The 23,147-nt window shown below is 49.6% G+C and overlaps 2 protein-coding genes across 4 annotated transcripts; one reads left to right on the top strand and one right to left on the bottom strand.

Moving 5' to 3' along the window:
* On the top strand, window positions 1-21,728 carry RIC8A (RIC8 guanine nucleotide exchange factor A). Of its 3 annotated transcripts, XM_056354967.1 has the most exons (13): window positions 1-128; window positions 866-994; window positions 6,664-6,786; window positions 9,551-9,751; window positions 12,097-12,144; window positions 14,277-14,891; window positions 15,534-15,628; window positions 16,504-16,654; window positions 17,333-17,428; window positions 17,715-17,859; window positions 18,320-18,464; window positions 19,467-19,586; window positions 20,467-21,728. In XM_056354967.1, exons 4-13 carry the CDS (start codon window positions 9,668-9,670, stop codon window positions 20,585-20,587), a joined length of 1,620 nt encoding a protein of 539 aa, XP_056210942.1. In that variant the 5' UTR covers window positions 1-128; window positions 866-994; window positions 6,664-6,786; window positions 9,551-9,667; the 3' UTR covers window positions 20,588-21,728. The 3 variants fall into 3 exon arrangements, with proteins under 3 accessions (XP_056210942.1, XP_056210943.1, XP_056210941.1); XM_056354968.1 differs by lacking the exons at window positions 1-128; window positions 866-994 and having other exon boundaries at window positions 6,528-6,786; XM_056354966.1 differs by lacking the exons at window positions 1-128; window positions 866-994; window positions 6,664-6,786 and adding an exon at window positions 8,143-8,280.
* On the bottom strand, window positions 2,554-7,951 carry BET1L (Bet1 golgi vesicular membrane trafficking protein like). The gene is made up of 4 exons (XM_056354980.1): window positions 7,818-7,951; window positions 7,251-7,342; window positions 6,426-6,482; window positions 2,554-4,777 (listed from the first exon to the last, which is right to left on the bottom strand). The coding sequence occupies exons 1-4, from the start codon at window positions 7,834-7,836 to the stop codon at window positions 4,610-4,612; spliced, it is 336 nt and encodes a 111-aa protein (XP_056210955.1). The 5' UTR covers window positions 7,837-7,951; the 3' UTR covers window positions 2,554-4,609.
* Window positions 21,729-23,147: the final 1,419 nt, after the last annotated feature.

Raw genomic sequence — 23,147 nt, forward strand, 5'->3', positions numbered from 1 at the left:
GGGCCGCCACGCAGCATGGCGGGCGCACTGCGGCCGCGGCCCGGGGCCGGCCCTGGTGGGGGACGCCCTGGTGCTGGGCCCGCGGCGGCCTTCGTCCTGCCGGGGACAGGGGCTCCGTCCCCCGAGCGGTGAGCAGCCGCCGGCAGCCCCGCGTCTCCGCCGTTCCCCCGTCCCTAACCGCTGCTGTCCGTCTGTCCCTGGGCCTCCCCGGTGTCCCCATCCCCTTTTCCACCTGGTACCGAGCAGGTCGCCGTCCCCACGGGGCTGCTCGACCCCTACCTGGAGGGTCCCTCTCCGCGTTCCGGGGGGGCTGGGGACGGCAGAGGACGTGTCCTGTCTCCCTCCTGCTCCTCCAAGCTGAGGGCTGTCGATGGTGGTGGGGATGGGGAGAGCCGGGAGAGGGACGTTGCAGGCGTCGATGGGTCAGGGATTGTAGGTGTGGGGACGGGGACATCAGCCCCAGCACTGCTTCCCTTGCCAGGTGGCGTGGGCACATCCCCCTGTTTCTTGCTTGCAATCAACGTCTTTGCTTTGAGTGGCCTCCTAAAAGCACTCGAGGGATGTATTTTACCCAACCCCAAGCTCCAGTTCTCTGGCCTTCACGTGCCTCCCCAGAAAGGGCAGAAGTGCCAGGCAGGAGCAGCAGCCCCTCAGGAATGTCCTGGTAACACAGGAGGTTCCCAAGGAACGCGCCACCAGGACAGGGGGCATCAGCTAGAAGTGCCCAGGCACACACGAGGCACGGCCAATGCCACAGACATGTACATCAACTTGCTGCACTGGGCGGCCTCTGCTGAGGACAAGCCTTGTGGAGAATGAGGCCCCACGGTCACGCTTTGTTTCCTTCTCACTTTTCCCCTTCCAGGTGACGCTGACTAAGCCCCAGGCACCTGCAGCTTCCACGAGACCTGCAATCCCCTGTAGTCAGTTAACTGCACCTAGTAATTCCAGTAAACAACCATGAGCATACGGATGCAGACAGCAATTACTTCCGGTATGTCATCTTGTCCCATTATTACCATTTTTTTTTTTTTTTACATTTGCTGCAGTGATCCCAGCTGTGTGTTACTGTTCAGCTTGTGTGTTAGCTGTGGCATTAGCATTCAAGAAAAGTCCAAGTTATTCTGTAGCTAATGAGTCACCCTGGTGACTTGGAGATGCACCTTTAGATGGTGCTGCAAAACCATGCTTAAAGTAACGGTTCACAGCTGAGTTCTAATTCTTGGCTTATTACAGTTGCAATAAAAACACTCCCAAGTATTTCATACATTCACCTTGAGGTGGGGGGTGTGTGTGAGGAAGATCTGCTCTCTCTAATTTTTATGCCTCAGAAAAAACATTGTAATCATACTACTACTATGGGCGAGCACTGAAACCAAAACAAATTACTCAAATAACTAGATGTTTAGAAAATGCTGAAGGGCCAGGCGGTACAATATCTTCAAGAGACTAAGTCCCAATGCTAACGCTGTTACATATTCGATCCTGCACCCTGTCCTTCTGTTGCGTTCAACTACTGTGCTGCTATTGTGATTAACCCCTGTTCTGAATTCTTCCTTCTCTCTGATTTTGCACTTCCTCAGCCCATTCACTACGGTGCAAGATTCTTTTGCAACATGCCTACAGGTGACACATCCTAACTCAGTTTTCCCAAGAACTTCCTAATGTTGCAGCTCTTAATTTTCAGAGGGTTGGGCACGTTATGTGGTGCTATAACTGATTTCTGTAACAAGACTCCCTACACATACAAATCCTCCCAATGGAATCAATTGCCCGGCAATGCTCACACATCTTTCTCTGCGCATTGAAGCCTTTGCTCCAGCCACGTGCTGATGCCCAATAGCGGCAAACGCCACACCAACAGGACATGGGCACCTGCTGGGAAAGGCAGCAGCAGAAGCCCAGAGAAATGCCCGGAGCAGGAGGAGACTGCGCAGTGCCCACAGTGTCCTACAAACGCTCCCTCCAATCGTGTGGCTGTGCTGGAGTGGGAATCAGAGGGGGGCACAACTCACCTGAGGTTCAAACCCCTTTAACTTAAATTTTTCAGTTTTAAACTTCTGAGGTTAATTAAATATATGGGTTTTTTTAATCCTTTTTTTGAGTTCTAGAGGACTTCAAAGGTTCAGATACAAAGCATTAAAAATAGGAAAATATTTCCTCGGCAAAGAAGGGCCAAAGGCAAGTCAGACCTGGACTAATAGCAGGACTACTTAATACCTAGACCAGCACAGAAAGATACTGCAGACAGTTCCCCCAGCAGCTCAACTTCTGAAGTATCACTTGTTCAGAGAGAATACTGGAGTTACAAGTCACCTTCTGAAATGGCACAGGCAGATGCTGCAGAGCAATGAAGACCTGCTCCTTCCAAGCTAGGGCAGCTCTGCTCAAATATCCATACTTCAGTTCATTGAAGACACACTGTTTCTCGGCATAATGCTGAAATTGGGTTTTGAGGCTGCAGGTTCTCTACAGTTCAAGTAGAACAGCTGAGTGGTCTGATCTTGGCATTGCTAACATGTAAGCACATGGGAAAAAACATGAGCAAAAAAATTCTAAAAACAGAACTTTATTTACAACAGTAAAAACAAATAAACCCCACCACCACTGTGAAGACCAGGCCATTCAGTGGCCTTTCATCATAAGTCATCTGCTTCAGAAAATAAAAACAAAGTCCATCAATTCACCCATCATTCTGCCAAACAAAAAGAGTTCAGAGCTGCCACATCTTACCAGAGAAGCAGGAAGAACCGAAGACAGTCATTGCTGCCTCCTTTCTACTTGCCTTCCCTGCATTTTTTTTCCCACATGGGGCGAGACAGGGGGAAGACATCTAATCCAGTTATGAGAGTATTTTGTTAGCAGTTTGGTACAGCCAGAACAAAGGACAACACAGTCCATTTACAGATCTAGATCCGGCTTACTCCAAGGACAAAGAATTCCTAATGGGTACAAGGGGAAGGCCAAAGGAAACATCCAGTCATTGATGAATATAGGCTTGCTGGAGAGGAGAAAGACTGTAAAACCAGAGGAAGAATACTTCAGTCCTGCAGAGGCAGTTGTTACAGGAAGGTAAGAGAAGCAAATAAGCAAAGACTTTCAAAAAGGAAAACCAGAACACATGAGCAGTTGGTACAGAAAACAGACAAGATGAAACACAGCAGCTCTGCTCAGCTGCTTTGGAAAGTGGAAGGTTTATACAACAGGCAGTGGGGGGTTTTTCTGAAGAGACGAGTGTTTGATTTTAAATTCTTTTTTCTTTCCCCTAACACACACAGTATTTTTAAAGTTACAGATCTCTTACTTCAATCATAGGCAAGACTTAAATAATTCAGGTATGGAAGAATGGGGTCATGAGGCGAGCAAGCAGCCCAGCGAAAGGCAGGGTGGGTGAAGGGAAGATGGATTTCCCAGGTACTGCACTCCCAGAGCTGCGTGCACCACCTCAGGAGAGGAAATCTGGCATGCATTGCACCTTCATCGGGAATGACTGCTTCGCAAACAAAGCCGGCAGGGATGTGCCTCGCCACACATCTGACAGGAGTGTTGCAGGCAGGGATCCCCAAAGCACTACCAAAGGCAAAGCAAGCGCTTCTTACGTTACTTTCTACATGAATAAATAAATAAATCAACCCTCCGATCAAATCTTTCCTTGACCTCTTGCCACTACCCCACCACCACTGTTTGGGACATTTCACTTGACCTCAACCTCTGCTTTTATTTGCACATCTTCCCAAAGTGCCCAAATACCAGGGTACCACAATAACTGAAATTAAGAGAACCTTTTGCTATCAGATTTTCTTCACACTGATTTAATAGTCTAAGGGAGTGCATTTGCAAGTGCGTGGGAAGGTACTGGAAGATACTATATGTATGTAAATCAAGGTGGCTTATGGACTTCGGCCCTTTCTTGCAGGGTTCATCCCCAGCTTTACCCAGGCTGATAAAGATGACCAAGCTAGTCTTGCTCCTCTGCAACACTTCACTGCAACAATGAGAGAGTACCAGGGTCCAGATCTACTGCTAACTTCATTTCAAAGCAGTACAGATTTCATTTCAACCCAGGGACACCGAGGATATTAACAGGTCCCCAAGTCAAGGGGAAACTGAGACCAGGTATTAGCTGAGGGGCCACACTGGAATGTAAGTCACAGATTCATACTAACAAATGTGATAAATTGACATCCTAAACTCTACAGCTTCCAAAGCTCAGCTGGTTTATTAAACATTTAAGTATCAACAAGTCTCTGGATTTCTCAGCCACATCTGCTCACAAGCTTAGTGCTCAGTATCAGTAAGGAGGTAACACAAAAGTGGCCCTTAAAAATAGGCCGCAAGACATGGACAAGGCAAGAGATAAAGGCGTAAGCATTTAACACCATCAAAATTGTGTTAGACATGAAAATCCATTTAGAATCAAACATACTCATTTTATAAAGAGATGTCTGAGACCAGTCAGAACAATGACAAGAGGCTGGTGGAAAGAAAAATTATTTGGAAGGTCTGTCTGGAACATCTCAAAGACTCCACCACAGGGCAGACTAAGAAAGGCATTGAACAAGTCTGTCAATCGTCATGTTTTTTGATCTGTAAAACTTGCAGAACAAGCTCAAGTCCCTGCTTTTGACACAAGATAGTAGAGGATGAAGAAAACAACAATCAGTCCTGCTGAAACAGAACAGAGCAACTTGCGATTATCCCTCCCAGATCGTGTCATGGTGGAGAAACGCTTCACACTGCCGGTTAGCAGGCCAGTCACACTCATAAAATCTGAATCCTGAATGAGAAAGAATAAGACAGAGGCATTAAAAACAGATGAAGATATCCCTGAAGAATCTCCCACTTCCTGGCTAAAAAACATTTGCACGGAGAGCCACACAGTAGCTGCTGGCCTCTCTGTGCTCATCACATCTCTCCCAGAAGGTCCTGCCCCTCCTGTGCCCAGGCTGCAGGAGCAGCACCAACGAAAGAGACAGTGGAAGGTCTGTTCCAAACATAAAACAAACTGCCTCCCCTTTTTTTAAAACAGGGTCAAGCTACCTGCTGCCGAACTGTTCAGCTGTACCCATGCAGCATATTCTGCCTGAAACACCTTAACAGCAACTTTACAAGCGAGCACTTCATCTAAAGGAACTGTCCCTACACAAAGCCGTTAAATGTACAGCATCACAGGCTCACAAGCACACAAGAAGCTGCAATTTCTTGCCATTAGTTCTATTTTTTTCTTCAGCATGGAATGGCACGCATGTGCAACTTTGCCAGAGCATGGCAAACAATTCTCAAATCAATGCAGTTCAGGCATTTTCATTTTGACTTCTGGTCTCTTTTCCTTATCCACGAATTATCTGAAGCTTCTGCTCATGCTGCTCCTGAAATGCTTCAAAACCTTCTCTGTAACAGCAGCACAATTTCATGCTGATTGAGGGCTTCACCTTTAAGGTCCTTTGCCATTACACCTTTTATTCCAGTTCTCCATGCTTCTAATTTTTGGGCTGAGCAAGTATCCATTTCAGATGCTCCAACACTGTCAGCATACACCGTTACTAAGCTTCCAAGCTGAGCTTACACCTTTGACTCAACTGGTTTCAACACTACAATTATCTTTTCTCTTGCTTCCACATACCAGCTCTCCAACATCCGGCACAGGCAGAAAAGGCTCTCCAAGCACCAGAGTTATGCTGCCGATCTCCTTCTCAAATCTCTGGGTGGGCTTCCCCTTCCTCTTGCAATTCAGTTAACGAATTACCTTCCCCCTAAAAAGCCATAGCAGGTAACCCCTCTGCTACAGGGATGTGCTATTCTGCCCTTTCCCCCATGCAATGTGATTTCCCATCAGCAACTAAGGCTTAAAAGGCAGATTACTCTGGAAAACAATTTTGGTTTTATTGGGTGTTGCGTGTCAGAAAGATGACAGAACAGGGCACCGAACAACCTGAATGGACCCAGAGCATCAGCTTTCCTCCTTCTTTCCAAAGACATCAGTGAACTACAAACTCCTGACAGGCAGCCTGTGTTTCAGGGGTTACAGGTACGTAACCCAGACAGATTTATACAGCAATACCAAAAATCACAGGAGCATCTGAGGAACAGGCCCATCAGGCAGCTCTTTAATCCCAGTAAGGAGGTAATCTTCACCTGGGAGATTTCTGAAATGTGCTGTCCTACATCAGTCTTCTCAGGTGCTAAATACCACCCGTGTTGCCCATTCAGAGAAAGTGGTATTAGCAGCTGCCAAGGATCTGATGTTTATTTATCTAGAAGTCTACTGGAAACCGGTTTAGTTACACTCCCTGGTTTGCCAAACCGACCACTGGGATCTGACTTTGTCTGCTAACTTTGAACTGCTGTTAAACTTCCACAGTTCAGGTAACTGCTGAGAGGCAGCACAAAAAAGTCAGCCTTTTTACATTTCATGGGTTCCTTACCATGCCATCCAGGTAATGGTTTTGTTCATCAGCATCTTTGTCAATATCCAGAGCCAGCTACACAAGATAAGGGCAGAAATGGGTATTAATGAACTTCTAATGCAGAGAGAACCTCTAAAGCATCTAGTGCTGGTAAAATTTGAAACGCATATTAGAAAAGCAAGCCAACGCTTCCCCTCTCTACACAGACAGACAGAGGCTTGTTCAGTAGAGGAATAAATTCTCATTTTGGTTTCAGGTTGAACTTCTTCAGCTCTGCAACACTGAAATTAAAGCTCGACTGTCTGAAACCGTCATATAGGACAGGAGCATTTAAATGCCAGGACACAACGGCAAGAACTCAAGTCTTCCCTTCTACAAGGTGAGTCACTGACCTCTATTAAACCCTAAATCAAAGTATTTGATGTTAGTAGGAGCAAACTAGCTTTAAGAACACCTCTTATTACAGATATGAGCATTTTTCAAAACTAATTTACCTGCCCTTTTATTTTGACTTTTTTCCCTGAGAGGTGCGCTTAGCAATACCCCTCTGTGCAGCTTTTATGTTTCTCCTTGTGCCTAAAACTCCTTACCTGAGAGCTGCGAAAGCCACACCATTCCCATCAGGTGATGTCGCTAAACCTCAAAAGGAAAGTGGAAATTCATAAAGCCATCTCTGGCATTCCACAAATAAAAGTTAACCACCGCATCACCAACAACTTAGGAGTCATTAATACTTAGGAAGCCCTCTATGTTGACCAGGAGCTTGCATCCCCCGCAAAGCCCTGGAGAAGGATGCCCTGTCCTTCCTTCACCGCAGCGCCCGCCACGAGCTCAGCAACTCACCGACTTCAGCCTGGTGACCTTGTTGGCTAGGGTGTCTGCCATACGCTTGTTCTCTACATCCAGCATATCCTCCACGGCACCCGGACTCTGACCTTGGGGGGGGGGGGCGGGGGGGGGGAAACCGAGGAGCATGAGTTTCATCTGGCCTGATACAGCTACTGGTGCGGTTGCTCACCCGACGTGGCAGGCGAGGCAGAGCAGGCTCGTTGCCCGGCCGGTCTGGGGCTTGCCATGGAAGCCTTTACAGCTGCCCCCTCGCACCTGCAACCTCGGGGAATCAGTGCCACGAAACGCTCCCCAGTTCTTCGTGACAAAACCGCCCCAAACCTTCCCCGGACGGGCCGGACTGAAAGCCCCGCCAGGCCGCTGGGCGCAGCACAGGGTTCGGCAGCACGGAGCGCCGCCGGGCGCTGGGCAGAGGGGCCGCCCGGGCCGGGCCGCCGCCTGCTGCAGCTCCCGGATGGCGGTGGCAGCGCTCCCCTGCCCCCCGGGGCCGCTCCCCCACAAACGGCAGCGGAGACCCCCCTGCTCGCCCCCCACCTGGGCGCGGCCCCGCCGACCCCTCACCTCGGCCCCACTCCGCCATGGCGGCCACCAGCCCCGCCTCGCCGGGCGGAGCCGCGCCGGCCCCAGCCAAATGCCCGCCGACCTGCCCCGCTGTGGGGTTCCTCCGGCGCCCGCGGGGCGGCTGTCGGGGCCTCCTCAGGCCGGGCCCGTCCCGGCCGCGGCTCTCCGGGCCGCGCCGCGGAGCGCCGCCGGGGGAGGGCCGGGGCCAGGAAATGAGGCAGGAAGCCGGGGCGGCGGAGAGGAAGGGAGCGGCGCCTCCCTCCGCGCCCCAGCTCGCTCGCCGCCCCCCTTTCCCCGCCGGCGGCCGGGCCTAGCGGCCTCCTCTGGCCCGGCCCTGCCCTGCCCTCGCCGCGGGGCCGAGGCGCCCGCTGGGCCGGGAGGGCGGCGGGCCGGAGGCCCCTGCTCAGGCGGGCCGGGGTCGGGCGCGGCCCCGGCCCGCTCCGGCGTCTCCGAAGGAGTGCAGGTACCGGCAGAGCCCTGCGCGGCCCTGGCGGCCGAAGGAGGGTGCCTGAGGGTGTCGGAAGGTGCAACGAGATGGCAGGGGATGGAGGCCGCAGCGTGAGGGGGGCGCTGGCGGGTGTGGAAGGGCGGGGGGTGACCGGTGCTGCCACCTGCTCTGGCCTTTCCCCCCACGGACGGCGGGGGCCGCCCCCCAGCGCTGGGGATGCGCTGCCGCCCGGGGGCCAGCCGCCAGCTCCCCGGCGCCGCCCCTCCCGGAGGGCGACATGTGCCCCGGGTCCCGGAGCCCCTCGTGGCTGCGCCGGGGCGCCCCGGGACCCCCGAACAACCCCCGGGGCGGGGGGGGCCAGGCTTGGCCCCGGGACCCTCGAACATCCCCCGGGGCGCGGGGCACAGGCTCCCGTGACGGGCGAGACCGGTGCTTGGCCCTGTTGCAGAGCCGCGGTACGTGGCAGCGCAGAGCCTAGACGGGTGTGTGAGCCCACGTACCCACCCAAATTTGCTAGATTTTCCACCATTAGGAGTTACTTTCCAACACTATGGGCTTGCATAGCTCTGTGGACTGTTAAACTTGTGCCTGTGTCTAAAATAATCTCATCATCCGTGCCTATGTGCATCTGCTCATTTACATTATTCTCATGAGGCACATTATCTTCTATAATGGTATAAAGGCTGGGGCTGTGGAGCCCAGCCATCCCCGTACGTGCAGTTTTACTGCGTGTGCAGTGTGTCTGACATAATCTGATGCACAGCCTGTTTCTGGTGTTGACTGCATGCAGTGACTGCAACAAAATCCTCATGAACTCTTTCTTTTCACCACCTTAAAAGGTAGCTCTGCCTTAAAACAGGGGGATGCTTTCCTGTCTGCCTGGCTTTCCTCTCCATACCTTTTTACTCCACAGGAATGTTTCTGGATATTTTTTTTTTTCTTCTTCTGTGCAGTAGCAGAAATCAGGCCAGCCAGGGGAGGAGGAGGCAGAGAGCTATTTCAGGGAACTGCTGTTATCTGCTCTATGTTAATCCCCTGGCTGGGTGGGGGGAAGGTTTTCCCCGAGTGCTTTACTGGGAGAGCATATATTAAACGTTGAAAAGCAAAGAGAGGAAGAAGATTAGAGGGAGAGAGAGGAAGCTGGCTGCTGGCTTTACTTGGGGTGTCCGTCTGCTCTGCTTTTATGGATGCAACAGCGTGAGCAATGTCACTTGGGGTTTTTTTTTTGTGATTTATTTTTTTGCCCCTCTTTTTCTTTCCCCACCCCTTTCTCTCTCCCTCTTAGATATCTGTGTATCGAGGTCATTTTGCATCACCATCACTGTTGTCCAGGAGCTCTGGAAGCCCCCTCACTCCCTTTCCTCCCGGTTTCACCTCCTGCTGAAGCCAAGCTGTTAAGATAATGGAGCTCAGGACTGTAGTAGCCACCCTGGAAAGTGGGGAGCAAGACACAGTTCTCAAGGTGCTTCAGATCTACAACCAGGAGGTGAGTGAGCATCAGACCTCTCCCTGATGTCAGCTGCTGCTGTTTCCAAGCCTGGAAGCAGGTTGGCCGTGTTCTGTGCCATCCGGCTGTCCCCAGTCTGTCTCCTCTGAGTGCATCTGTCTGCGCGTTACTGCCATAAAAATGTTACAGACTGCTTCGGCTTTTACTTACAGATGGTTCATTGCTTGATGTTTTGCTAGGAAGCAGCTAAGCAGCTTCTATCTTGGTTCCTTTGTATAATGGAAGTAAAGCACGTGGAAGGGATTTTCTTTAAAAAATATTATCCAGATCCCAAGTAAAACCTGGTAGGGAAATAAACGTCAATGTGAAGACTGAGTAGGAGGAGCTTTTTTGTTAAGGCAAGGTTTGGTAATAAAACTGAGGCCTGGGGAGGAGCTGCAGGTGAAATCGTGGTTGTGATTTGCAAGTAAAAGATCATCAGAGGTGGACAGGGATGGGCTGCTGGAATTTGGTACAGATGCTTGATCTGAAAGCTGATAATAAGAAGTAAATAACAAATACAGAATAAAAAACCCCAAAAGAATGGTTTGGAAGCAGAGATGGGAGTGTTTCTAGCTTTAGAGTGGCAAAGGATTATCTGTGGGGGTAAATCCCTTTTGAAATAGACTCTGGTTGTCAGGGAAATTTCCTTCAGAGGGTTTCCACCAGGGTGGGGCTGGCCCTGCAGATCTGTGACTCATTCTGCACCATTCTTGAGTAGGTGGGAAGCCAGCGGGGAGAACCTGTGAATATTTTTCACAAGTGTGCAAGAGCGAGAGTGTGCAGCTGTTTCCAGCACTCTGTTTTGAAACAGGGGAGACACTACCTCAGGAGTAGGTCCCTATTAAAGATGGTCCACAGGATTAACATCACCTACAGCAGGTGTAATGCTGGAGGAATTCAGAGTGCAAACAGAATTTGATGTGTAACAAGCCTGAGGCATCAAACCACAATATCTTCTGTGTAATTCCTCTGGCTGGCTCCTTTGTCAGTGTATCGAGCGTAGGAAACTTGTAAGAATGTCAGTGGCTTTGCTAGCCTGTCTAGAATAAATGGAGCATTCAACAAGCATTATGAAACTGCAGATAAACTAAGCAACTTCCTGACTTTTTTTTTACTGTAAAAAAATGATGGTACTTTTCTGGGGATATATTTTAATTCACTATTGCATACGCAGTCAGTTTTTGATTGCCAGGAGGAAACTACAGCAAAAGCAAAACCACAGGTATGGCTGAAAAATATACAGAAATGAGATTTCAGGAGCCCGCAAAGAGGATGTGGAGGAAAAGAACAAGTGGCGTGGTTGTCTGCAGAGCAGATCGGTTCCAGGACTGAACCACCGGTTCCTCATAACGTGGTGCAGCAGCTTTTGCACTGGTCAGGTCACCATGCTAAAGCATGATAGTGCTGTGCCAGGGGCTGCCCTCCAGGAATACAGCTGTCCTGCTTCCACACCTGAGGTTTCTCAGCCAGTGTGCTGGCATTGCTTTGCCCATCACAGCTTGTTCTAGGCTAGAAAGACCAAAGCCATCCCTGGGATCTTGGTAACTGTGACACAGTTAATCTGCAAACTTTTATTTTCTGTTTTTAAGCAGACAGGAAATCAGCAGCTTGTAAAAAAGGCAGTGAACGGGAGGGGAGACTACATTTGCAGAGTGAGTCGGGGAACACCTGCGATTGGAGGCCTTGCTGAGCAGAGGAATTACCGGCTATTACAGGATATTTGGGTTGTGATGAGCACCCACTTTACTGCTGCACTATTTTTAAAAGCCCATCTGTCAGATGGGCACAACTGTGGCCTGTGGCATTCAGCCTGCAATGCAGAGCCAGTGGAAGAGGGCAGTGGGTAATATTCATCACAGATGTTTTTCAAGGATGGAAGAGAAACGGGGGCCCACAGAACAGTGGGAACCTCAGACAAGGAAAGCGTTTCAGACCTGGTGGCGTGGTCAATCTCTGCTATTCAAACCAGATTCATTACCTGTAGTTGCAATGCATGTAGATAGAGTTGCTGAGGTAGGGACAGCACTGGAAAGAAAAGTCAGGACTGAAGCAAAAACCTCAGTGGCAGGGGAGTTTTCCTTTTGTCTTGTTCTTTGGGAGTTTGTGCTGTTTGTTACAAACCCCACAAATATTGTAGACCTCTCTGAGCACTGTGGCACTCCTTGCCATGCTGATTCCTTGTCTCTGTGCTGGTTGGGACTGTCCTTGAGAAGGTGTGCTTGCTTTTGCAGTATGTTTTTAGACTTTCTGCTTTCCAGCTGAATGGCCCTTCCTTGGCTGGGCAAAACAGTTTTATGGATTTTTAACCTATTGCTTTGATTGTTTTTATTTTGCCCCCACAGAAATCTCAGTGCTTCACCTTTGATGATGAGGAGCGGGAAGACAGGAAGGTAGGCACACTCCTGGCTTTCTTCCTCTTGTCGGATGTGTAAATCTGCTGCTGTTGTGTACTCATGTCCAGCAGGGCTTGGTGGTGGCAGCCCCTACAGGAAAAGAAATGAGTGTTTTTTCATTAACTTGGTTAGGGAATGGTGTGCTCAAAATGCCTGGCTCTGTTTTTTCCATCAGTAGTTGTTTTAGGATACAGGTCAGCACCCTTCCAGCATTAGCAAGCCCTTTGGGTTCAGTGATGGATATAGTCTCAGCCACGGGTATATAAAAGTGTAATCCTTTATCTGTGGCATGGATCAGCTAGGCAAAGATCATAGCAACATGCAAGCCTCTCGAGGGTAAGTGGTTTTGCTGTGAGCCAGTTGCAGGATTTTATCAAGGCTGTATATTAACAGATACTTTAAGCTGGTGTAATCTGGCACTTGATGGAAAGAAATGCTCCTGCCTGTTTGTTTCTGTTCTTTCACTTCTTTCATGTGAGGGCAGACCTTTGCGTGGCTGCGCGTGGTTGGTGGGCTGATCTGCCTAAATGATAACTTTTTTTTTTCTCCTGGATTATTTTCAAGCTGAGTCAGTTTTGTGGTCCAGTTCATTGGTTGATTGTGCTAATGCCTATGTTAGCATGGCAAGTGCAAACCAGGCATCCAGGGTGGAGAATGGGACCTCTTTTGTCTGTACCATTGCCAGTTAAAGCTAGTGTGAAGTTTTTCCAGGTACAGCCTGACGTGTAGGACCAGATCTTGCAAGATCCAAGCTCTTTGCCTTGCACTGACTTGCTGTTCAGGCTGGGACACTCACACGGGCTGTAAGTTCAGGGCCAGCCTTGGGGTGCTCCACTTTTGGAGTGTATGTCATGAAATATGAATTCAGCATCACCGTCTAGTTCCTTGTGCTCATTTCTTCTATTGGTGTAGCCCTGGGCACATGCTCTGAGATCTTTTCAACCTGAGTCTGTCAGAGGCTTTGGCTATTTATGACTTCATCTTTAACTCATGTGTCTGTCTCGTATGGAAGAAGAGGAATGACTTGCTTCTCAGGGTTATGATTGTGGGGCATACTTCATGAGCTAAAGCTTGTTCAGTTCTGCTAGCCTCACGTTAAGGACTAAAATTCCTTTTTTCTTCATTCTTTCCCTCAGTCCTTTTATTATTTTGAAGTATAACTGATTAGGCTGTGTTAAGCCTATTACACTGAGTGATAGCAAAACTTGCAATCTTAGATTCCTTTGCTCTTGTAGTATGCATGGAAAGACATGTGCTCTGATACGGTGTTATGCTAAAGAGATCTAGTGAGATCTTACCTGACCAAGGTGTGAATGTGTGTGCAGTGAATTACCGGTGTAATGTGAGGTGTTGGTTCAAACCATGGCTGCACTTGGTTTAAACCCAGCTGGATGTGATTGCATGAAGCAATACCTTTGCTCTTGTACTCTTCTGTTCCTTGCTGTCGCGTACCATGCTGTTATCCACAAGGGTTAGATTTTTAGCTCTTGTTGATTCGTGTTAGTGGAGCTCTGCTAGTCTGTACCTACTTGAGGATCTGGGCTAGTAGGTCTCCAGACAGCACTGAGATTTAGGGAGACACTACTTACTTGAATCTCCTGAGGCCTCTTCACCTCCTTTCCTGCGGCATCATGTGTTCTTCTTGCCTCACTTGGGTTCTTTTACCTTCCCTTGGTGATTTTCTGATGCATCTCTCAACTTTTTCAGTCTGTTTCTGGAGCACCCAGAGCAGATGCCTCCCTAATCTTAAGGCTCTGGGTGGGAGTAGAGCACTACTGTTGAGTTGGTTGTTGCCCCTTAGTGAAGCCATAAGGGGTGTTTCTGCTCTGCCCTCTTTGCTTAATGCAGCTGCCAAGTAAACTGTGTTAGCCTGAATCATCCTAACTATGGGTGAAGCTAAAATACGCAATAGTTGCCTGTTCATATTCTCCCCTCACATCTGATACCCTCTCCCAGCTGTTCTTTGTTTCTTGGTGGGTGTCCTTGCTCATACTGGGTCAGGATCCAGAGCCATTAGTGGGCTTATCTCTAGATGGCCCTTGCATTTTCCAGTTCAGAGCGTTACAGGGTGGTGGGGGAGCACCGTGAAGCATCAGTGTGCGAGGCATTACTTTTTTCCAACTGCACAGAAAATGGCCCAGCTGCTGATCAAGTTCTTGGAAAAAGAGCTGCAGCCTTCCTGCCAGGTCACGTGTTTGGAAAGCATCCGCATCCTGTCCCGGGACAAATACTGCCTTGACCCTTTCACCACCAAGGAAGGCCTGAAGACCCTCTCCAGGCATGCTGGCATTGATTACTCGGAGGAGCTCATCCGGGAGGTCCCAGACTTGGATGTAATTCTGGAATCCCTCAAATGTCTCTGCAACATTGTCTTCAGCAGCCCTAGGGCACAGGAGCTGACAGCTGAAGCCCGGCTGGTGGTGGGTCTGGCCAAGCGCATCAAACTGTACAATGAGAGGAGCCTTCCTCACGAGGTCAAGTTCTTTGACCTGCGTCTCCTGTTCCTGCTGACGGCGCTGAGAGTGGACATCCGGCAGCAGCTAGCCCAAGAGCTCAGGGGCATTAGCCTGATGACAGATACCCTGGAGCTGACCCTTGGTGTAAAGTGGATGGACCCTTATGAAGTTGCCACTGAGGAGGGACTTCTCCCACCTTTGCCTCGGCAAGAGACAGAGCGAGCCATGGAGATCCTGAAAGTGCTCTTCAATATCACCTTTGATTCCAGCAAGAGGGAGGTTGACGAGGTAAGCTCCTTGGGTGTCCCATCCCACTGTAGTCACATGTCTCCGGGATGTGGCTTGACTGCTGGGTTTCTCCTCTGTTGCATTTCCTCATATTACATACCGGCCCTCGTGCAGCCCCCAGGTACTTGTACGGGTAGCAATAAACTCGCGTGTATATGGACCTTTCCCCCTAGAGCACCACCTCTATCCAATGCATTATTAACCCTTAAGACTTTTAGAGCATTACAGTTTAAAAGTTGGGTATTTTTCCTTCCTAATGGCATGATTTGTTGTGCAAGTGGGAGGGCAATGCTCCCAGGTAACTTGCTTCTGAGTGTGTCCTGGTACTCTTTTCACCTTCTGGGCAAGGTCAGAGGAAAGTATGATGGAGAACATCTCTGGGTAATCCATGGGCCTGTTTTGGGGCCGTTTCCAGCCCTTGACCCGGTGTTGTAGAGTGAGGGGAAAGGTATTGGGCAGGAGGAAGACTCTGTGTTGACCTCAAAATGAGAATTGGGAAGCTACTTCAAGTTAAATACCCTGCTGTTGGTTATCATGCTGCTGGAGGGAGGGATGGGGTTGTGGGCTGCAGGGGCAGCAGGCTGTGGGACATGGAGGATCCCTTTTCCTCATCAAGGTTTTAATTTTCTGTTTTGGGTCCAGGAAGATGCTGCTTTGTACCGGCACTTGGGTGCCCTCCTGCGCCACTGCCTCATGATCTCTGCTGATGGAGAGGACCGGACTGAGGAGTTCCACAGGTCTGTGTTAGATAACTAGGTCATGATCTTCACTAGAAACAGGGTCCCCAAGGCAGATCCTGCCTGACCCTGGCATTAACATCTGCTTGTTTGGTGCTTGCTAAGGTGACTGCTGACAAGCAGGCATCTTTGATTTGGCCTGTGTGTTCCTCACGCTGCTAAGAACCCAGAAATAGCCCAGCCCTTCCTACAGTCAGTTTCTGTGTGCTAATGCCACAGCCTCCCGGCCTACAGGAGGAAGGGTTTTCTCCAAGCCTGCTGACCCCAAGGGCTGTATTCAGTATCCTGCGTCAGGCCTCCTCAACAGTGCCACCCACTTCAGTGGGCAATCTGCCAGAGCAGATGTTCAATACTTTAATTAAGGAGTGCATGGAGTGCCCTTAATTAACTGTCAGTCTCTTGAGCCATGCTGAGAAACTGCCTGAGTCACATTGCTGAGCCTTATTGGTCCAGGGGTGTCAGCTGTGAGGAGGTGACACCATCCTGTTCTCAAGAAAACTATAGTCAGAGGAATCCTAAACAATGCATTGCATTGACTGTCAAGCTGAGAAGGAGTCATACAGCAGGAGGCCCTAGAGAAAGATCTTTGACCACCCAGATTAGTCCTACTTGGCATCTCTGTCAAGATCCATGGTTTCCCAGTTGTCACTGAAGTCTCTTTGGACTCCCAGAAAATAGTTCAACTACCCAAAAAGCAGTTCAGTTTATTCCCTTTTAGTGGTGTGAGGAGCTTGGGATGCAGTCCAAAGACAGCTTGGATCTTGAGGTACTGACGCTCCTGGAAGTTAGTAACGAACCTTCATTTCTGGATAGCTGAAGAACTTCGGTGAGCAAAGATCCATGACTGCGTGTTCACTTCTCTTTTATATCTTTAGTCATACAGTTAACCTTTTGGGCAACTTGCCCCTGAAATGTCTGGATGTCCTTCTGACCCCGAAAGTCCGGCCAGGCTCACTTGAGTACATGGGTGTCAACATGGATGCAGTCAGCATCCTACTGGATTTCCTGGAGCGACGCCTTGACAGGGTGAGTTGTGAAGCTGCTGTGTGAGTTCATCACTGTTGTTTTCACAAGTTCACTGCAGGGCACCTTTCCTTCAGTCTACATTCATCCTTGAAAAGCCCAGTGCCAACACCACATGAGCACCAGCAAGGCATGGGTATTTTGGAGATAGCCCTTTACAGAAGAGGCAGTTTTTAGTAGAGGCAAAACTCTGATGGTAGGACTAAAACAATGTCTGTCAACTGGGAAGGTAACTGGGTGATTGCTTTATGGACTGCAGGTAGTGAGATGGGTTGAACAGTAGATGATTAACTGGGTGATTAAAATATCAGTGCTCTGTTTCGCTCAACTCAGCAGTGATATGGTGGGCCGCTTCTGGAAGCCTGAATTTGCGTTATTTTCAAGCTGACTGTGGCTTTCAGTCTCCGGAGTTATTCCAAAGGGCCTCCAAATTTTACAGCTGCACTTCTCTACTCTGGATGCCCTATACAAGTATTTCTAGCACTGCTGTGCTACAGAGCAGGGTTTGGAAGTTTGTGCCAGTTTGAGGAATGATGAAGCACCGATTCCTATAGTAGAGGCTGGAAAGCTTCCATGTCCATCTGTTTCCCTGATGGTCTGTACTCATGTTCTCCATCACTAACCGGATGAGTTGAGCTCAGTGTGACTAACGTGTTTTTCACTTTGTGGACACTTCTGCAGGGACACAAGCTGAAGGAGAGTTTGACCCCTGTGCTGAACCTGCTGACTGAGAGTGCCCGAGTCCACCGTCAGACGAGGAAGTTCCTGAAGGCAAAGGTACGCTATCTGTCGGCCTAATTGAATGATGCTGCACTGAGCAGAGAGAATAGCAAACGGCCTGATTATTGCCATCCTCCAAACAGACCTCCTCTGTCTTTCTGCTGGGTTCTGATACGCATGGGTGATTGAGGCCAGTGGTACCCACACTGTTTTTTTCCACATCTCCCACACTCTGTGGTTTTATTAATTTTAGCTGATCTGTAAAATGCACATACATTTTCCCCTGTCTGACCTGCTGCTGCCATTCCAGCTCTGCTGATCACCCCTCATTGTGGCCTTGTAGGTGCTGCCTCCACTCCGGGATGTGAGGAATCGGCCAGAGGTGGGGAACTCACTGCGGAACAAGCTGGTACGTTTGATGACCCACATCGACACAGACGTGAAGCACTGTGCGGCAGAGTTCCTCTTTGTCCTCTGCAAGGAGAGTGGTGAGTTGCAGGGGCTTGCTGTGGGCTTTGGTGACAGGAAATCTTGAAGCTTGGCCCCTGGGCAAGCCAGAGAGTGTGGGATTGGTGACCCTCTGCAGCCAGCAGGATCTTCTGTCTTCCCTTGGGCCAGATACACTGAGTAGGGAAAAGTGGAGAGTATCCAAGTGCTCTGTGGGAACGAGTTTCTTGTGCCAGCGGTGAGTGAAAAGCTGTGCTGGAGGACGCCCCAACACCCTGTTGACAACCTGGCCTGCATTCAGGCCTCCGCCCTGTGGGTGCTGTCCCTGCCGTTCTTGGTGCATAGCGTGGGAGCCTTGCTCCCCTGTCGGAGTTCAAGGAAGCACTGGCATTTCTGTGTCCGTGGCCTTGCGCTGATCTCGCTGTTGGAGCACAGAGGAGCAGACGGGGCTGGAGAGGCAGAAGGGGAAGCACAGGGTGGTTTCTCTCTCTCTCCTGGCAGTGTCACGGTTTGTGAAGTACACTGGCTACGGGAATGCAGCTGGGCTCCTGGCAGCGCGAGGCCTCATGGCTGGTGGTCGGGAAGAGGGAGAGTACTCGGAAGATGAAGACACAGACACTGAGGAGTACAAAGAGGCAAAGCCCAAGTAAAGAAGTCTGCTTCTCCTCTATAGCACCCTTCTTCCTACACCTTCTTCCCACTCCTGCTCTGTCCCTTTCTTCATCTCTCTCCCTGCCATCTGCTTTGTCCCGCTTTTTCACATGAGCATTTCCTTCCACATTATTTACCAGTTTCACCCTTACCTTTGATGTCCTGTTCCACCCTCTCTGCCTGTTCCTTGGGTGAAATGGCTCTGTGGCTGAGCTCCTCATAGTGGTACTGGTGCATATATTTGGTCCCTGCAGCTGGGTACAGGCTCTAGAGCAAAGTGGGTTCCTTCAGCCAGAGCCCATTCTGCACCAGACCTGTTCATGGTGTGCATGTGGCAGTATCTCTCTCTAATCCGTATCTGATACCCACCCGTTCTTGGCATCTGCACACTCCACTGCAGTGACAGGTTTTTACTGGGTGCTGGAGCAAGGGCGGCTCCTTCTTGCAGTGGGGTTGGAAGTGCCAATTACTCCTCCATCTCCAGAGCCCTGTGCTGCTGGAGCGAGGTGGTTTTTTTGGGGTTGTTTTTTTTTCATTTGCCTGTGAATTAATGGTGGTAACTCAAGGACGAGGGATGTGGTGGGAGAGCTCCAGGACTGTGCTCAGCTCTAGGTCCTATACATTCCAGCATCCTGTTCAATGTGGTTTACAGGTTGGGGGTTGTTTTTTGGGGGTTTTTTTTCTGTGTGAGCTTTTTACCTTCTGACTCAAGGAGAGGGAAAAAGTGTCATTTGCCCTTGTGCATGTGGTTTAAAACTGCACTGTGGAATTGGCAGGATGGTGATGTTGGTTACACAAGAGAAATAGGAGGGATTTGCAAGCGGGGACAACTGTGCACAGGACATACAGAAAGAGACTGGAACCACGAGCGGCAATGACAGTCAGCCTTGCCGTTGTGTTCCTCTGCTCTGTACAGGCAAAGAAGGATTTTAAACAGCCCTTTTTTTCCTCCTGTGCTTTACCTCTCTCTTTTGCCCTGGCCTCGCTATTCTTGCAGCATTAACCCTGTCACGGGACGTGTCGAGGAGAAACTACCCAACCCCATGGAAGGGATGACTGAAGAGCAGAAGGAATACGAAGCCATGAAGTTAGTCAACATGTTTGACAAATTGTCCAGGTACTAGAAAGTTGTGTATGTTCATGTCTGCATCAGCACCTGTGTCTGTGATTTACATTTATCACAATGTATTCCCAAGGCGACCCCTAACTGAAGGGATGTAGGAGAGCATGGAGGAGATACATGAGGAAATATTTCCTTAATCTGGGCCCCGTTACGTGCAAGGGAAGGCACTGCAAGCCCTGCGCACCTCTTTGGTGTAGTGGCGTGCTGTGAAATTCCTCTACGTGCCTGCACTGTGTTTTTGAGCACCTGTTGCCTCACCACGTTTGGCTGGGTGCTCAGTAAGAACAGCAGCCACTGTCCTGGCAAGGCTGCTCAGCAGGAAGCAGCGTTTTGGGGACAGATGGCAGTCAGTGCCACCAATTAGTTTCCCTGCAGGAGCGTTTTCTCTGGTTGTTCTTCTGCCATTAAATAATCCGTCATTAAAAGGTGCCACAGAGCAACCCAGAATCTGCCAACTGAATTCAGGCCAGCCCCACGGATGGGAGGGGGAAAGGGCAGTGCATTTAATGTATGCATTTCCATCATGTGCTAGAGGGAGAGGAACACTGATGTCAGTGCTAGTTTTCCTCTGGCAATCCTTGCACCACACGACCTGTACCTGGACAGGACCCTAAAACTGAGCCTATTCCAGGGAACCTGAGGATAACAATGCTTGCAAATTGTGCTTCCAGCCATTTCCTCATCATGCTGGAGGTTTTGTGGTGATAACTGTCCCCCACTTCTAAAAAGGGATTCTTAGTGGTTGCTTGGTGTGGTTGTGGGCTGCTTCTGGGCAGTTTCCGCAAGCCCCATGTTTCTGCTGTAGTGCTCATCTGTTCCTGTGTTGTCTGCTGCAGATTTGTGTTACTTTCCTCTCTCTCCTCCCTGGTTTCAGAGAGCAAGTCATCCAGCCCATGGGCATCACGCCGAGCGGCAACCTGGCCCCCATGGAGAATGCCATCCGCGATATGGCTGATGAGAGGTCATCGTCCGACTCTGACCTAGGGCTGGACTGATCCAGACCTCTTGCCCCAGCTGCGGAGAGCTGGGGAGCCTCCGTCTGCTCTCCCTCAGAACTGATGCCGCACCCAGTGGCTAGTACTGGGCCAGGACTCTCCCTGTGGGATCTGGATCCAGCCTGGAACCCTCACAGTCCACAGTAAGGAACACCTCCTGCCTCCTTCCCAGGTCCGTAACCGCCTCTCCTTCCAGAGGGTCTTCGTGACCTGGCTCTACTTTGGTCTCTCCTGTCAGCAGCCTTGAGGATTTCGTACTCCAAATCACTTCCAGGACTTTCCAGTAGGATTTTTTTTTTTTTTTAAATACGTGATGTTTGGGAAGAAGAGTTGGGGGAGGATCTTTCTGTCACACCATCATGGTTCAGCAATCCGCAGAGCATCTTGTGTACGTGCTGATGCTTATGTGGCCACTTGTCAGCATGCGCGTCACCGTGTGTGGCTGTGTGAGGCTGGCCCTGTGTGTGGGGAGCTGCTCCCCAGGAACGCGGTGGGGAGGTGGGAGCAGTTATTCACGGCAGCTCTTGGGGATTGGTGTCCGCGGGGCATAGTGCATCCATTTCATCAGCAGGCAGCTGAGCATGTGTGCACTATGTGTGGCTGTGAGCGTGACGGTGTTTGTGCAGAACAGGAATGTGTGGACTTAGGAGTGTATGTGAGTGTGGCCAGAAGCAGCAATGTGTGCGCTGTGGGGAGGCAAGCAAAGCTTTTCTGTGAAGCTTCCAGCATTCCTATCAGCTGCAGGAGAGAAACACACAGGTGACTGCCAGGAATGCTCTGATATTTGGTCTCTGGCGCTGTGCAATGTTCCTGTAACCACAAAGTTTAGTTTTTGGCGTTAATCTTTTCCCATCTCACGCTTTCCAAATGAAAGGCCAAAATCTGTCTTGTCTGCTGCCTCTTTGTCTGCCTTGGCTTTCCCACAGGTCTGCTGCTGTTTGCACCCAGGGGCTGGTGTTGGTCCTGTCCTTTGCTGTGGCTTGATTTGTCTTTTATTTGTTTTATTTTGAGATTTTTTTCTTTTTAAAGAAAATTGTTTTAAAGAAAATCTTCCAGTTTGTCTCATGTACCAGAGTTCCAAAACTTACTATCACAAGTAGGAATGCAAAAGTGATGCTAGAATAAAGAAAACCTGACAAACAACTGCATGGCAGTGATTCATCGAACGTGATAGCTCTGAGAAAGGAAGGAAATATCTTTGGCTTTTTCTTATTAGCAGATGGTTCTACTCTGATCACCCTGAACTTCACGGTGTTTTTTGGGAAGTAAAATTGTGGCGTTGAACTGGGGCTAAGCCAGAACCTTTCCCTGCACTAAGTATAACTGAATAGAGCATCCCAAAGTTAGAGTAAGCATTGAAGCCTGAGGATTGGAAAACTCTTTTAGCTCGACCCCTCAGGCCTCACAACACACAGTTGTTTACAGGACTGTTCCTCATCTCCTCTATAAATGCTCTGTAATGGTTGAAAATTGTGCACACCAGCTCTATTTTCTGTCTGTGCAGTGGGGATTTGCTGCTCAGCCTTTGCAGGACGTGAGCCACCCTCAGTGATCTGGCTTTGCTGAGGTTTCTGAGTCCCCACAGGGCAGCATGTGCAGCAGAGCTGGGGCTCTGGTGGGAAGGCAGACTGGCTGACCAGGCTCCCCAGTGGGGCACAACACAGGGCACCCAGGAAAGCTGGGTCTGGGGAGGCTGCCGGTGCGCAGCCGAGGTGAGCAGAGGGTTTGCAAGTATTTCTGCCTGTGTATTTTTAGAAGTTGGTGCTTGTTTTCTGAAGACTGCCTCTATGACATGAAAAGCTGAAGGTATGCTTAATTTAGTTTAGTTCTTAAGTGATTAAAATTTTTTTCAGTAGTTATGATTAAGTCCCAGGCTCTCCCAGAGGTATGCAAAATTTATGTAAAACTGACCCACTAAAATTTGTGGATAGGCTTCTGTCATGAGAATAGCGTCAGTGTATTGCAGCTGGAGTTTTTAGGCCAACTGCATCTCTCCCCTTCTTTCTTTATTTTTTTTATTTAATAACTAGCAAAACCCCCCACTGCAGACCTTCCATGTGAAGATGCAGACCTCTGTGTCTCCATCTCTTAAAGCTTTCCATGCAAAAGGAAAAGTAAGGGTGTGTATCTTTAATGCAGTGCTTCTGGTATCGTATTCTGTTTCTCTGTTGTGCTTAAACTCCTGACTTGCAACTGACAGGCCCTGCTTTGAAAAGCCCTGGTGCAAGGGCTGAACTTGGCACAGGGGGCTTTGGGAGTGAGGGTTTGTGAACAGGGTATGTTTTAAAAACAAGATGCTGCCACAGTTTTCATTGCAAAGCGGCGTGCCACGAGGCTTCTGGTGCTCTGCAAAGTGAGAGAACAACCGTTCTTCTTGCGGCTGTGTGTTCAAATGCAGCTGCTGGGCTGGGCTGGCTGCAAGGAGGAACATGCAGTTATATTTAAATTGTGCGTTTGGATAAACAAGTCTGCTCATCTGAATGCGAGCTTGTTCAAACCTATCTTCAAGGCATTTAGACTTGCTTAAACCTTTCTTTTTCTTGTTCAACCTTTCTTTCAG

The sequence above is a fragment of the Falco biarmicus genome, chromosome 10, assembly GCF_023638135.1.
Source record: "Falco biarmicus isolate bFalBia1 chromosome 10, bFalBia1.pri, whole genome shotgun sequence".
Lineage (NCBI taxonomy): Eukaryota > Metazoa > Chordata > Aves > Falconiformes > Falconidae > Falco > Falco biarmicus.